Source organism: Perca fluviatilis, chromosome 21 (assembly GCF_010015445.1).
Source record: "Perca fluviatilis chromosome 21, GENO_Pfluv_1.0, whole genome shotgun sequence".
NCBI classification, from domain to species: domain Eukaryota; kingdom Metazoa; phylum Chordata; class Actinopteri; order Perciformes; family Percidae; genus Perca; species Perca fluviatilis.
Window position 1 is genome coordinate 23778904 of NC_053132.1, and position 15541 is coordinate 23794444.

Here is a 15541-nt window from a genome sequence, read left to right on the forward strand (position 1 = left end):
TACTAACAGTAAAACAGAAGAACACGCCACGTATCCACACATTTAATGTCTTGACTTAAGAAACAGTCTTAACAGTACAGCACAGGATTAGACAGGATTTAAAACAAAGGTGGTTCATAGAGTTAAATTAAAAAAAAAATGAATTCATTCATGTAATGTGCCTCCAGCTCACGTGGCTACAGAACAGTGACTGGGACTGCCTTGTGTTGCAAGAAGTTAATGAGACTTGTTGGCATGTCCAGATGCTCGATACACTGGATCTTGTTGATCTTTTTGAGGTATCTTCGGACAGCCAGTCGGCACTGTGAAGTCAAGGCCTTTGGATTCCCTAGAGACGACAGGGGAGGGAGGGGGGAGAGTTAGCTCTTGGGTAACACAAAATAATAGGATAGTAAATGGACTCTTGTTGCATTTTAGTGCACTCCTTTTTCTAACAAGATCTGTCCAAAGCCACAAGAATATTTGTTTTTCTTCCTGTTTGTGATGTTTCCTCTTGCAGTTTCACTACTACAGTAACAGTAGTAGTACAGTAGTAACATGTCCACGCTCACAACTCCATTAGGGACGCTAACTTAGATTTTTAGATTCTTTTTCTTCTTCTGACCGATAGCTGACCCTCGTTCACGATCATTAGTCTTGCTTTACCAGACCCTCCTCTGCAGCGCTGCGGAGGAGGAGGCTAGTCCACACACAGCATTCCGGGATGGTAGAAAAACGTGCTCTGGTTTATTGGCGTTTCTTTAAACCAATGGCCGGTGCTAAGCGCCGCACGGAGCAACGGAGCCTCTGCAAAATAGTCTCGGGAAGGAACTTGTTTCGGGGGAACATGTGTACATTCAAAAGTAGTTTGTCGTGCGAGAGAAAACTCCGATTGGACAGATAGTCTAGCTAGCTGTCTGGATTTACCCTGCAGAGATCTGAGGAGCAGGTAACCACAGTCCTCATACATCGACGGAGTTTAGAACGCCAACACAAAAGAAGCGTGACGGATATCCGGGCGAAAAGAGGGACATTCCCTGGAATTTCCGACGGCCCTCTAGCAATCCTGGAAGTGGAACGTTGTGGATATAGACTAACCGATCATTAACCGTTTACCGACGAGCAGGCAGCCGTTCACCCGGGCCGTCCGGGAGGCTCGGACATACACTGTCGTGTATGCGTTCTGTCTATGAACTTGTAGCGGTCACTCTCTGTGTCTGCGCGGCATACTCTGTGTGGGACGGCTGATTATCCCCCGACAGTCCTCGCCTGTTCAGTGGCATGAGTCACTTTGGGCGTTTTCACACCTATAGTTTGTTTGCTTTGGTCCCAATCAGTTGATGAGTTAGTAAACTTTGATCGATGTCCCCTTGGTTCACTTTAGTTTCACACTGAGGAAAATCCAACAGTGCCAAAATGCGTCGCTACAAACAACGCAAGAACGTTCACTCCACTCATTGGTCAGATGTGTCTGGGGCGGGAGCAAGAACGTCAACACAGGAGGAAGGCCCTGTGTTCTGGACTAGTGCTCTTCCATCGCCGTGGTCAAACCAGCTCATTTAAATAATTTAAATAATCAGACATTGTTTCGGGAGCGACGTCTGCTCTGCTCACCGTGACTGTGCTCTGCCGGCGGCTGGTTTGAACGCGGAAATGCGAGCGACGGACGGCGAGCTTGACCGCTGTCTATTTCTGTGAGCGAAACATTGCAAGCTGCTACAGCTTGTATGTTGTGTACGCTTGTTTGGTGCACATCGGAGCACAATTGCTGCTTTCACACCTGCCCAAACGAACCGCACCAGCGGAGGAAAACCAACTCTAGTGTGATTCAACCGGACTAAAGGAGGCAGGCGTGGAAGCGCCCTAAGCTCTCCGCTGTGAGCACCAACCAGCTGAGAGCCAATAACTGAGCAGAAACGGTGCTTAAAACGCAACATGCTAGTGCAAAGTTACAAAGTCACCTATCAGTAAAGAAATAGAGCCCGACCGATATTTTCCAAACTATCGGTATCTGCATTTTTAATGTCCGATAAATGAATATTTAAAAAATAAAAAAAAAACTGACAAAACCCCCTTCAACCATGTTATGAGTGTTGGCGTAGTTTGTCCACCAGAGGGCGCACTACACCGTCCCTGTTCTTGTGTTTAACCCTTTAAGTTTCATATCTTTTTTATATATATATATATATTTATATATATATATATATATATATATATATATATATATATATTATATATATATACACACACACACTCTATCGGCCTATCGCATTTTTAAATCCCCAAATATTTGTATCTATATCGGCCTTAAAAATCCTTTATCGGTCGGTCTCCAGACCTGCCAACCTTGAAAAACTTTCTTGAGTAGCAACTTACTGATTTATTGTCAAAGTTCTGGCTCATGAACACGGCGGCCCGCACGTGGAAAAAATGTGCCATTAAATGTCAAATCTGTATACGTTTTAAACCCTAGAAAATAATTATGTTCAAGTAGGCTACTTGAATTAAATAAAACATTTTATTTAAATTATCGGTCATATTTAATACAATTAATTGGATCATAATATAATCCAATAAAATAAAATGTATTACTCTGCATAATGAGCTTTTGCTTTTGGTACTTTAAGTATATTTTGATAATACTTTTGTGCTATTACCTAGGGAAGATGTTGAATGTAGGACTTGTAACTGACAAGTAATTTGTAACTCTACAACACAGTTTTTTCTACTTTTACTGTGATACATGATGTGAGTAACAGTCTTCCACCTCTGGAAATCACCACCAACCGTCGTGCATGAACACCTGCAGCAGTGTTTAACACAGAGAACACACAGATCAGTTCAGCGTTTACTTGCAGCTCTGCTACAGTAGCAGCTAACCGCTAGCGTTACCTGCCGGTCGGTCACATGGTCTCTAAACAGTCCGCTCTCAGTGAAGTCCTGCACGGATCAACAGATGTTAGAGTCCGGCGGCTGCTCGCTCTGTTTGTTTACACACACCGAGCAGATTGATGCGCTCACAGAGCCAATCTTCGCAGATGTTACCACTCGGTGTTTGGCTAGCTAATAAGCCGTTAGCCTGTTAACTTGAGCTTTGTCTGAAGGCGCCGAGCGGCCAGCCAAGGTCCGACAGACACCGACACATTCGGCACATCCTCCGCTCAGTTTAACCGCTAACCCCCGGTACCGGTCAGAGAGGCGTGTTTACTTTGTGTCTCGGTCCTCCGGTAGGGCTGGGCGTATCGATCTAAATATCGATAGTATCGATACCAAGATGAGTATTGGTATCGGATCGATACTGTTGTGAGGAGATCGATACTTTTGTTCTAGTTTCTCTCCGAGTTCATTTGAGCACAGCGTCTCTCCAAGTCTGTGCACAGTGTACAAACAGCGCACCTCTCTCTCTCTCTCTCTCTCTCTCTCTCTCTCTCTCTCTCTCTCTCTCTCTGCCCCCTCCCCCTCCCTGCTCTGCTGGAGGCGGAGAGTCAGAACAGTGAGAGAAGCCCGTGATGATGGCGGAAAGAAAGAGAAGCGCTGTGTTGAGTATTCACTCCAGCTGATACGGACACTGCCACATGTGATGTGTGCAAAAAAAGTAATTCGCCACTGTGGTAACACCACCAATTTGCATAAACACATTAAAGCATTAAGTCACCCGAGAGAGAACTCCGAGCTGCAAAAAAAGTTGGAGGAGGGGGGAGAACCCCAAACCAGACCCCCAACACAGAGACAGAGTCTCTTCAGCCAAGAAATCAGGAGTATCCAGGTAATCTCCAGCATTAAGCAATGCTGTTCACAGTGATCAGAGAGGCAATTTAAGCAGACTGATAGAACTACTATCATAAATTCAGCCAGTTGAAAAAAAACAATTATTCAAAATCAATATTTTATTATTTTTATACCGTTACATTGTTTTATATTGTTCTAGTTAGTAAATAACATTTCGATTTGCCTAAAATCTTTGTCCTGTGTTTTATCCTAATCATAATCAACTAACTAAAGGCAAAATCACAAAATTATTCAACGATCGTGACGTTACAAGTAAAAAGTATCGGTATCGGTATCGATATCGGCGATACTAGCCCTGTATTTAATTGGTATCGGATCAATACCAAAATTCCCAGTATCGCCCACCCCTATCCTCCGGTGCGTCTAGCGATGGGCTCCGGTCACTTTTTAATTAGCCTACATTAGTAGTTCATTTTGTTACGGTATGTACTTTAATCTTAGGAAAGGCAAAACATATATAAGACCTTTGTAACAAAATCCAAGACTTTATATACCAAATGCAAGTCTTTAATAATAATAATATAAATAAATAATATTTCTCCAAAGTTAGATTAAATTAACTCATTTCACAATTTTACCTTTGCAAGCACCGTCCTCCCTTGGGGAAACCAACCAAACTAAACGGGAATGAGGGAGGACTAACACTTGCATTTGATGCTTTCGTTTTGCTATCAGTGGCCGATATCCCCGCTTGACATTAGAGGAAGGAACCCGACGCTGTGATTGGTCAAACTCTTCTTTAGTTTTTTTTCCAGCATGCTCGTGGCTGCTACGCTGCCTACTACCATCAAGCATTAAGGCCCGTTCACATTGTATGCGCAAACGGCAGCGCTGCGCTATGAAACCCATGATTGTCAATGGCTTGCGCGCGCAAGAACTGGTCTGCCGCTGCGCTGAGCAAAGCGCAGCGCAAGCGGCATCTGCGTAAGCTGTAGCGCGTGCCGCGGTCAAAGTTCAACATGGTTCGACTTTGACCGGCGCACGCCGCGCAAGAGCGCCGCGGCGCGCGGACGCGTGCATTCAGGTGTCTGAAAAAAACAGAAAAAAGTAAACACTGAATACACGTGGATCCACAAACGGAACATGGACGAGAGGTTGATTTGGGCCGTCAGCGATCTCCCAGAGCTGTACGACACAGTTCGATGTCGTACAGAGACCTCGGACGCAAAACTATGCTGTGGTGCATATTTCCACAATAATAGGCATGCCAGATATGTAGCTTATTGTAGCCTCCTAATTTAAATCATTCAGGTTTGTTTTAGCTATGTGAAATCAACATGGACATGTCTTCACTTAAAACAGTGAGTGCATTTCTTAAAACAATTGGTGTAAACGGCACCGCATAGTGACTGACCTGCAAAAGCGTGTATTTAGATAGAAATCTTTTATGTGTCCAAAGCAAATATTTATACCCATGACCCAATCAAACTGACCAGTCCTTACGCCATCGTTTATACCAATATAGTGAAACTGCTTTGTGTTGTTGTCCATATTTAACAGTTCACTCTGTAATAGTGTAATGAACAATGCACATGAAAGGGAGCACTATTCCCTATGGGACACATTATTGTCATCTCTGATCTGAGAAATGTGCCAAAGCAACTGAGAAGAAGTGTACTGTTTTGAGCTGCGAAAACCAAATACAAAGTTGATATACAGCTCCATACAGGTATTTGTAGGATATATTTGTATTTGTATGTATATATGAAGTAAAATATGTCTGGACTGATTGACACAAGTCATGTTCGTTTTCATTGTAGTTCACATATAGGTATTTAGGTATATGGCCGTTACACAGAATAACGACCCATTTCCAAGTGTGTAAGCTCCAGTTTTGGAGGAATTAATTGCACATATGCATTAAACAGTGTTTTCCAGAGTATGAATGAATGATGATGAATGTATGAATTCCGGCTCATGGCTTAGCTTTATTATACCCAACTGCAATAACTGCAGACATCTCGTAAACATGCAATGACACACAGTGTTGACATGCAACATTTTATTTAGAAATGAAAACCCATTCATAACCCATCCGCGAAATCGGAGGCCCGACTCTCGTCAGCAGACTGTCTGCTCCCTGTTGAGCCAAAATGACCCCTGGAACCGGTCACAGCGAAAGAGGAGCTCCTGCAGTCGGAATTCCCCCAAGTTCTCTCTGGACCTGAGGGTCTCGTGCCCCCACACCTTTCTTGCTGCTGCTGCTGCGGGTGCCTTCCTCTGTCTTCTCCTCACACCCAGGACAAGTGCCAAGGCTTTCTTTTGGTTCAAAGACAGAAACATCTTCGCCACCAAATCTCTACCGTGTATCCTACATAATGTTGCGTACTGCTCGTCTGATGTAAACACCGGACGCAGACGTGACGTGCATTCAAATATTGGCGCATGTATGACGTAAATTTGCGCTGCGCCCGGCGGCAAGCACAACAAATATATTTGGGAATCGGACAACCTAGCGGCGAGCGCAGCGCATGCCGCGTACAATGTGAACGGGCCCTCAGACAGACGGCTACTGCACGTCAACGAGTGAACTCAAAGCAGTCACCTGATTTTCGCGTAGTTTAAAGTGACAAATCGTATCACCGTATACGTATCTACTACGCAAAATGCATACAGGTTGGCAGGTCTGGGGCTCTAATATGTTGGGGTATTTTTTAAAACATGCAGCAACCCTTATTTAATTATTTTTAAATATTGCTTTTAACTGGTCAACTGATAGTATTAAGCGGTCAAAATTGTTATTTTCGGTTAACAGTTTATTTTTTTACATCCCTTAACTCGATAAAACGGAAGAAAAAAAATCTGCCAAAGAGTTAGTGGAGGGTTTGTCGTGTCTGAATATTCATGCTCACACACGGACTGGTGAAGAGGAATGGCTGCATGATTAATACAAGAGGGGGGGACTACTTCTTCCGTGGCTTCAGTGGCTATCCTCATCAGTTCAGAAAGAAACTGGAATTTGAGGATTCATTCCAACCACCGAGAAACTACCATGGTGCACGAGGTGTAACAGCTTTCAGGAGACAATGTATTTCACGGGTCTGCAATTTTTCCTAATTATTTTGTAAAACATTTCCCCAGAAATAACCATGTAATTTGGTGCTAATTATAGGGAAAATAGGAGAGAAACTCTTAATTTAAACCCAAGTGAATATTCTGCCATTCATTTATAATTGGAAACTTACTCCCATGTATGTAGAATTGTATCTTTCCTGCAGACAAATGTAAAAAAAGAAGAATCTGTGACCTGCTGTGCACCAACTAAAGCACTAACTAGGTTAGAGCTGTAATCGGGCCTTAAAAGTTCGGCCCGAGCCCGACAAGTACATTTTGATTGATAGCTTTTTAAAAGCCCGAACCCGTTTACAGCGCGACGTTATTCAAACGTGCACACGTCTTTCTTTGCCGGTGCAACCAAAACCTAATCGCCAGAGGCCAGCCTCCGTTTCACCTCCTCAGCATCCATGTTCGCGCTAATCGAAACTCATCACCTGACCGCTCATTTCCCACGCAACCCCGTGTAAAATGATAGAAATTAAGACTGAACCCTTCGGGTCCCGGCAAAGATCTTCAGCTCTAATCTAGGTCAAACAACAAATTCATTTTGTCTACCACTTGAAATCTGTTTTACTTCCCTATAATACCTACCCAATTACATTGTCCTTTTAAGGAAACCTATTAAATAATTCAGAAATTACAGACCCATAAAATAAAGTGGTACCAACATGTATTTAAGTATTTCTCAACCTAATATGTGCAACTGCTTAATCACTTCAGTAGTCTATCTAAAAGGAAGGTTTATTTACGGGATAGTTCCGGTTCTGCCGGAAGTTCCCCCGGATGTCCCTCGCTTTCCGCTTTCTTTGTGTTAACCTGAAACTCTGGTCGCATCGAGCAACATTAACCGGAACCTCTGAGCAACGTTACACGCTGAAAATGGAAACTTTTGAAGAAAATTTGGATCGTGCAACAAGGCAGCAACTGCTTGATTCTTTCGGGGAATGATTGTTAACGATTTACAAAGAAAATGTTTCCGGCATTTCCTCTCTAATTGAGACGTTTTGGGACCGATTGGTGGGGATTTGCTATGGACAAAATCCACACGGCGATAACCTGGTAAGAGCAAATACGTTTAACCATGTATCCAGCTAATTTAAATGGCTCACATTACAGTTTTGTGTAAACAGTAAACTTCATTTAATATTGTATGTGGCGTTTCCTTTTGCAGATGTTGTGCAAATGTTCCACCCAAATAAGTTCCTTCCTGAGGCTATTTTGCAGAGCCACCGTTGCTGTGTCCGGAGCTTAGCGCCACCAAAGACCATTGTGATTGGTTTATAGAAATGCCAATAAACCAGAGCACGTTTTTCTGCTTTACAGGAATGTTGTGTCAAAGGGCCAGACCTTTCTCCGCAGCGATGTGAAGAAACTGTAACTGCAGTAAGTATGCACTGACCTTAGTTATGGTCTTACTTTGTTGCATAAGCGCAGGGGGGGCGCAGGACCCCCCTAAAAAATTATTCAAAAACGTGCTGTGTATTGTAAATGATGTAATATATGTAAATATATGCGAATATAACATTACCTAGCTTGTTTAATAGCTTGTTGGATAGTTAGTTAGCTAACTTGCTAATTCCACCCAACATGCTTTCACTGGTAACAGAAGATGAGGCGGCTGGCTAGTTAGCTAGCTTTTTTTGCTTGGGGGGTTCAGTTTCTCACTTCAGCATCATCTGTATAACAGAAAAGAATCACTTCATCCAATGTTTGAAGTGGATAAAAAAAGCCATGTCAACCTACTTAAAGGAGCTCCACAACTACACATATTTTAGCCTTATTTTGTTTGTGTCCCCTTCGAAAATTGCTCTCGAGAATTTTATGTTTATCCCCCCCGCCCAACAGTTAGATGAGATTTACACCCATGCTTTGTTGTGCCTCAACCTGTTCAAATTGACCTGTCGCTCCCTGACATCCTGTTTGAGGAGGAACTCCATCACACTACGGGAGCAGGGCACCATCCCGCAGGTCTGAGGAGCGGAGATGTAAAACGTGCCATACCTCTTTCCTGCAGAAGCAGCTCCACGGCCTCGTTCTGCTTGGTGGACTTCTCGATGATCAGAGTCGGGAGGTAGACGTTTGCGCCAAAGTCGATCAGAAGCTGGATGTACTCCACGCCACAGCCGTGCCTGAGGCACATCTCCAGCACAGTTTTGGGCTGCTTGATGGAACTCAGCAGCTTTGCGTCCGTGCAGTTGTAATCGGGGTCGGCCCCGTACAGGAGCAGCAGTTTGAAACACTCCATGTGTCCGTAAACGGCGGCCAGGTACAGCGGCCCGCTGGACACCCTGGCGCTGGAAGTCCACAGCAAGACTTTGGAGCGGGAGTTCACCTCGGCGCCGTGTCGGAGCAGCTCCTTTAATATCTCCGCGTTCCCCTCCCGGGCCGCAGTGAGCACGGGGGAGCAGTTGTTGGACGAGTTCCCGTTGGGGTTGGCGCCGGCTCCGAGGAGCGCTAAGACACAGTCCAGGTATTTCCCACGGACGGCGGCGAAGAGGGGCGTCTGAGCCTTGACATCCACGCAGTCTACCAGCGCGCCGTGGCCCAGCAGCACCTGCAGACAGCTCAGGTGGCCTTTGGACACGGCGGCGTGGAGGGGCGTGCCCGCGATGCCCCAGCCCCCTCTGCAGTTGATGACTTTCTTGTAAACTTCTTGGCAGAGCATCTCATCAAGGAGTCTGGCATTGTTTTGGAACACTGCTTGTCTGAGCTGGGAAATCTCACAACTGCTCTCTTCTTCTGCAGAGGTCCTTAGTTGGAGCATAGAACCTGCTGGGGGGAAAAAAAAAAATGTAAACAAAGATGAAGTTTATTTCAGACTGACTTTCGACAACAACAACAATAGAGCCAACCAACAACAATGTATCAGCAAATTCTATCAGCTAGGGATGTAAATCACACGTTTCATCAAGATACGATATATCGATCTATGGACAATCATACAATATTTACTGATATCACAAAGTCTGCCACGATACGATTTTGATTTGATTCAATTCAGGGGCCTGCGACCAATACGAGACAATACAAAAGCCCATTTAACACAATCCGTTACATTTTTATATATATATATATATATATATATATATATATATATATATATATATATATATATATATTTATTATACAAAAACAACTCAAATATGATTTGACAATTTCATTACTAAGCTCTTCCAGGAATTTAAATGAAGAAGAAACTACTCTTTTGAATACAATTTTTTATTTTTATTTGTTTTATAAAATGGGAATTTCAAAATAAAGGCCCACCTTAACCCTTGTGCTGTCCTTCGGGTCAGTGACCTGAAGGACAACACAAGGATGATGTACTTCCGTTTACTTTGTTGAGAATTGCTCTCTAAACCCTGTCTCTTGTAAAGTAAGTAAGTAAAGTTTATTTCTAGAGCACATTTAAACACAGTTTAAGCTGACCAAGATGCTGTACAAACAAGCACTGAGGTGCTGACCCGAAGGACAACAAATTAAAGATGACGATATGTATCCATATATTTTCACTTCATCGATAATCGATAATATTGGATCGTTGAGGATGGAATCGATATATAGCCAGATCGATGTATCTTTACACCCATATTATCAGCTGGCTCAAAACAGGTGTAGGCTGACGCCTACCCTTTCAAAAAAAAAAATTAAAAATCATTTGAGGAAAAAATAACTGTTTTACGTCAGACGATTGTAAACAAACAAGAATAAACAAACCAATACAAAACAATCCTATACTGTACAGCAAAGTTGCACAATCCAGATCAGGACAAACACACACACAAGATAGACAAAATTAACTTAATGCCAAATCTATATTTGACAAAGGCTTACTTTAAGATATGTGTAGTAACCCTGATGTTCCACCCCACAACAGGGATATTTCAGACTGCACAGAAAACAATTCAGCTCTTGAAAATGGCTGACAAGTTGCAGAACAGTTTGTCATATACAGTAATGATTTGAATAGCCTATGTAAGTGACCATTTAAAAAAAAAAACTATGTTGCCAGCTGTAACAATTCAACAACGTGTAAGCATTACTCTGAGTTGCAAACAGATTAAGCATAGGTAAGAAAACGTCAAGACACAAAGTATTAGCTCCATAACCTCCAAAGAAAACCCCAAGTCACCAAACTCCCTTCAAAATGTCTCACAATTTAATGTTTAACGGCTTGTCGACTAAAACACACAACCAGTTGGTCACAACCTATTCTTGTTTATGAAGCATATTAACGCGAATGTTAACCGGGAAACAGCGTACAAATAAATAAAATAAGACATAATTGAGTACAATACCAATTTCTAGAACGTCAATAGGTCTCCTAACCTGGTGTCGTTTTGAAATAAACATTTGGGGGAATAAAACGTAGCTATATAAATGCGACTGAATGAATACCGACTGGCCGAACATGTTCTAACTGTTAAACAGGAGCGGTTTATTGACTTCCCGTTAACAGTAGGGAAACGTAAATGCTAATACGCGCTTCCTAGCAGGAAGAACTTCGCTAATATTCAGCTCAAACAACCACCGACAACTACTGCAAACTTCGCGTCGGTAAAGCTCGCGCCTCCTTGCTTTTCCATGCCGTGTGGCAACGGAAAGAATCTGTTCCGTTGTGTTTTCTTCGTTCAATATTAGCCTACCTAGGATGTGTCACCAGCTGCAGCTGCCTTCTCCATCTTCCTGCGTTGTCTTCTTCCTCGCCGTGTGTTGTTGTGGCTCACGTTGAGTTTAACGGCGCATCGCTGCCCTCTACTGTTTCTCACTGCTGTAACAGGAGTGTGCTTAGAGAACTGGGACTGTTACACTGTTTAATTAGATTTCATGAATTTAAAAATAACTATCATGTATTTTCGGTCACCTTCTTATAAATCTCACTATCTCGGTACTTTCTGCCGTCAACAAAAGACATTATATTCATGTTTTTTACCACACTAATAAAGAAATTGGTTTCCTCCTCGCTCCAAAAGTGTGGTGCTGTGCTGCGTCTCGCCATGTTTACCTCTACTTCTTGTTTACTTCCGGTATACTGCGCGCAGGTTTTCTGCATTGACATATATATAAACTATATTATTATAGTATATAATTATTATTATAACTATGTTTTCTGGCGCATACAAGAAGTTCCTCTACTCAAAAGACCAAGATTCCTTGCGAATAGAACATGCGCAGAACACAAATCAAGGTTCCTTTTGATGGGGATATGCCAATACGCGTTTACATGACCAAAATTTCGGGTTAGAAAAGGGGTAACCCAGGTAGTATATTCGGGTTTTTAAAAACCCGAATATGAGCATATTCGGGTTTTTGCAGGTGTTTACATGGCCGTACGCGACCGGGTTATTGCTAATATTCCGTTTTAGAACGGGTTATTGGCTGCATGTAAACTAGCTAGTCACTGAGTTATTAAAGGTCCACTGTGTAGGAATTTCTCCCATCTAGCAAATTGTATTTTGCATTCAAACGAATAGTGCTCTCTAGCGCCTTTTTCAAATGCGTTGCAGCTATGGTAGCCATTATGTACCAAGAAGCTATGACAACATGTTTTCCAGTTTTCACTTTTTTGGCGATGAAGATTCCTTCTCCTGTGGTTCGGCATAATGCTGCGTTCCAGGCAACCTGTAACTCGTGTTTTCACAACCTTCTACCAGTGAAAGTGCCCTGGAACGGCAGTCAAACCCGTAACATACTACCTGTGAACTCATACCAGATCGTTGTACTCCTAGTTACAGTTTTTGACGTCACACACACATAAACAACAATGGCGACCTCGTTGATGCTGTACAGACGCCGTTTATTAACAGTGATAAGTAGAAATAAATAGGCAATGTAAAGTAACCTAGATAGCTAACGTCACCGTTAGGTAGCCGCTAGGTAGAAGGGTTTGTGGTGACTTTGCCTGGAATGCTACCAACTCGTGAGTCGTGACTTGAAGTCGTAACTTACGCGTTAAAAACTGTGTCTGGAACGCAGCATAAGTTATGATCCTCCATTATGAACTAAACTGCAGCGCAGGCTTTCAAATTTGCCGGGGCAGTGACAAGCGCCTCTCACTGATCTCCTTCTCCGTTTCAGCTGGTTTCACTCACGTGACACTGGTGTGATGTGAATGAAAACGCGTTGTGGATTAGCTGGTAGGTTAGCGCTCTATGTCCCTCTCAGCGATTAGAGTTTTTCAAAATGGTGGAACGACATGGAAGCCTCCTTAGACTTGTCCCGCCCCTCCTCTGAGAGACCTTGGTTTCCGGAAGTAAATTTCCCATTCATTTCTCCCATTGACGTCTGGAAAAATCCGTACATAAAGAGTTTTAGACTGTGCCTTAGGCTAACCTGATGGTACGTGACTCATAAGCATACAACATATCATTTCGAGTGAAAAAACGAACAGAAAATCCCAAAAAAGTCAAAGGTACAAGACTGTGTACATATCGTCATTTCAGAGCGAAGGAACTACTCATCCCGTAAACTACCGCGCACCACTGAATAAAGGAAGCTACGTTAGTTTAGCTAACAGCTAATTGGGCTAACCGCTAGCTGAGACAGCATGTAATAACTTTAAAAGACCCCTCAAACTAAAACCTGACAATAACGGCTGTTACATCAGATGTAGCCTGCTTTCCCCAGTGTTTAGTTTGAGTTAACGTTATTTTCGACTGAATCACGCTGTCAGCTAGCGGTTAGCCGAATAACTGTTAGCTAAACTAACGTTAGCTTCCGGGTGGAGGCTAACGGCAGAAGCGTGGAACAGATCGTGATTCGTGCAATGTCGTAACTCCTTGTGACGGATCGTGCAGGCTGCTCCCCCTCCTCCCCCTCTTCACCAGCATGAGTTCCACCAATCGGAGGCATCACTGTGGGATTGTGGGATTGTTCAGGATTGTGGGTAATGAAGTAGCCTACTTATCCAAGACATTGCGAATAAAAGACGTTTATCTCAAAACAAGGTTGGTGCCCCATGGTTTTTGGCGTCTATATGAGCACATAGAATCGCTTAGTCACATTGGCATGCTGGTTGTAAATCTACCATAGACGGTTACCATTTTATGGCTTATACTCCAATTTGTCAGTGGCGAAATTGCATTGTATTTTTACTTCCAGAACCCGCTGTTGGCGGGACTGTTGAGCTCTATGTAAATACAGATAAGAAATTCTTCGCTTACGAAGATAAGTCAGATCATTGGCAGAGGTCATTATACACCAATGAGGACATATTTATGAATGAAGGCATTGATTTTAGCTAATAAAATACTTCAAACACTACACAGTATACCTTTAAAAACATTTGGAATAATCACATAAGTACAGTCTATAAAATATATAAATTAAGCATTGCATTGTTATTAACGGTTTTATTAGTGTTTTATTGTATTTTTTAATACACACATTTAAATTTGGAATGCTCTCTTCAAAAGTCTGTTTTGGCATTTTTAATTAGAATTACTATAACATTATATATACTATAACTTCATGTCCGATTGTATTCACTTAAATGGTCAAGTTATGAATATATGAATATGAAATGGAAAAATGCTCTATTTTAAACTCAAAGTGCGATTGAAACAAACCTTTGTATAATTAAATAAATCAAACCTTCAAACCTGAGGATGAGAATGATGAAGCAACAAATCATGCAGTTGAGATTTGAATATTTCCTTATTATTATTTCACAATTTTTTGTTTTATTTAGATATTTTAGATAGATAGATGGATGGATGGATGGATGGATGGATAGATAGATACTTTGTTCATCCCGAAGGAAATTTTAGGCATCCAGTAGCTTAGACAACCATAACACAACAAACACATGTACACACATATATCACACATACATAAGAATACAAATACAAATAAAAATCACTTACAGAAATGCAATAACCATGATAAGGTGCTATGGTAGACTGTGTGCAATGGTGATAATGCAAAAAGTGGACAGTGCAGGGATTGAACAGTGCAGTAGATTATTAAATATTAACTATGACTATGAAATATTAACAGTAACATATTAACTGACTGATTGAATAGGAGTGAGAACAATATATACAGGAGACCAAGTGGTATACCACTTGGTCTCCTGTACAACTGTCTTATAGGCTATATTAGCCCTCCTACACAATGTGGTATGCGGTCATAACATCTACATCTTATAAATTATTTCCTGTTATATATTGTTCTCACTCCTATTCAATCAGTCAGTTAATATGTTGCTGTTAATATTTCATAGTCATAGTTAATATTTAATAATAATATACTGCACTGTTCAATCCCTGCACTGTCCACTTTTTGCATTATCACCATTGCACACAGTCTACCATAGCACCTTATAATGGTATAGGGCTGAGAGAGACAGGCTGCTGAAAAGTCTCCCCTCCCCCTTTGTGTGGTATTGAAGAGTTGGATGGCCCTGGGAACAAAGGACCTCCTTAACCTGTCTGTATGAGCGTGACCGAAGTCTGCCACTGAACATGCTCCTCTGTTTGATAAACGTGCTGTGTAGTGGGTGGCGGTCATTGTCCATGATCGCCAGCATCCTACTCGTGGTCCGTTTCTCTGCAGATGCTGTGAGCGACTACAGCTCAATGCCAAAAATGGAGCCAGCTTTCTTTACCAGCCTGTTCAGTTGCCCAGCGCACCACGGCATAAAACAGGACGCTGGCAATGACTGACTGGTAAAACATCCAGAGGAGCTTACTGCAGACATTCAATGGCCGCAGCC

General features: G+C 42.4%; 2 protein-coding genes across 3 annotated transcripts in view; one reads left to right on the forward strand and one right to left on the reverse strand.

Annotated features, from left to right (window-relative positions):
* The window catches only part of pkd1b (polycystic kidney disease 1b), a 77031-nt gene that overhangs the window by 605 nt on the left and 60885 nt on the right, over positions 1-15541 (forward strand). The gene's annotated exons all lie outside the window — the stretch shown is intronic.
* On the reverse strand, positions 27-11639 carry LOC120550926 (ankyrin repeat and SOCS box protein 12-like). 2 transcript variants are annotated; one of them, XM_039787903.1, is made up of 3 exons: positions 11472-11639; positions 8827-9594; positions 27-328 (listed from the first exon to the last, which is right to left on the reverse strand). In XM_039787903.1, exons 2-3 carry the CDS (start codon positions 9587-9589, stop codon positions 177-179), a joined length of 915 nt encoding a protein of 304 aa, XP_039643837.1. In that variant the 5' UTR covers positions 9590-9594; positions 11472-11639; the 3' UTR covers positions 27-176. The 2 variants fall into 2 exon arrangements, with proteins under 2 accessions (XP_039643837.1, XP_039643835.1); XM_039787901.1 differs by having other exon boundaries at positions 8827-9597; positions 11472-11638.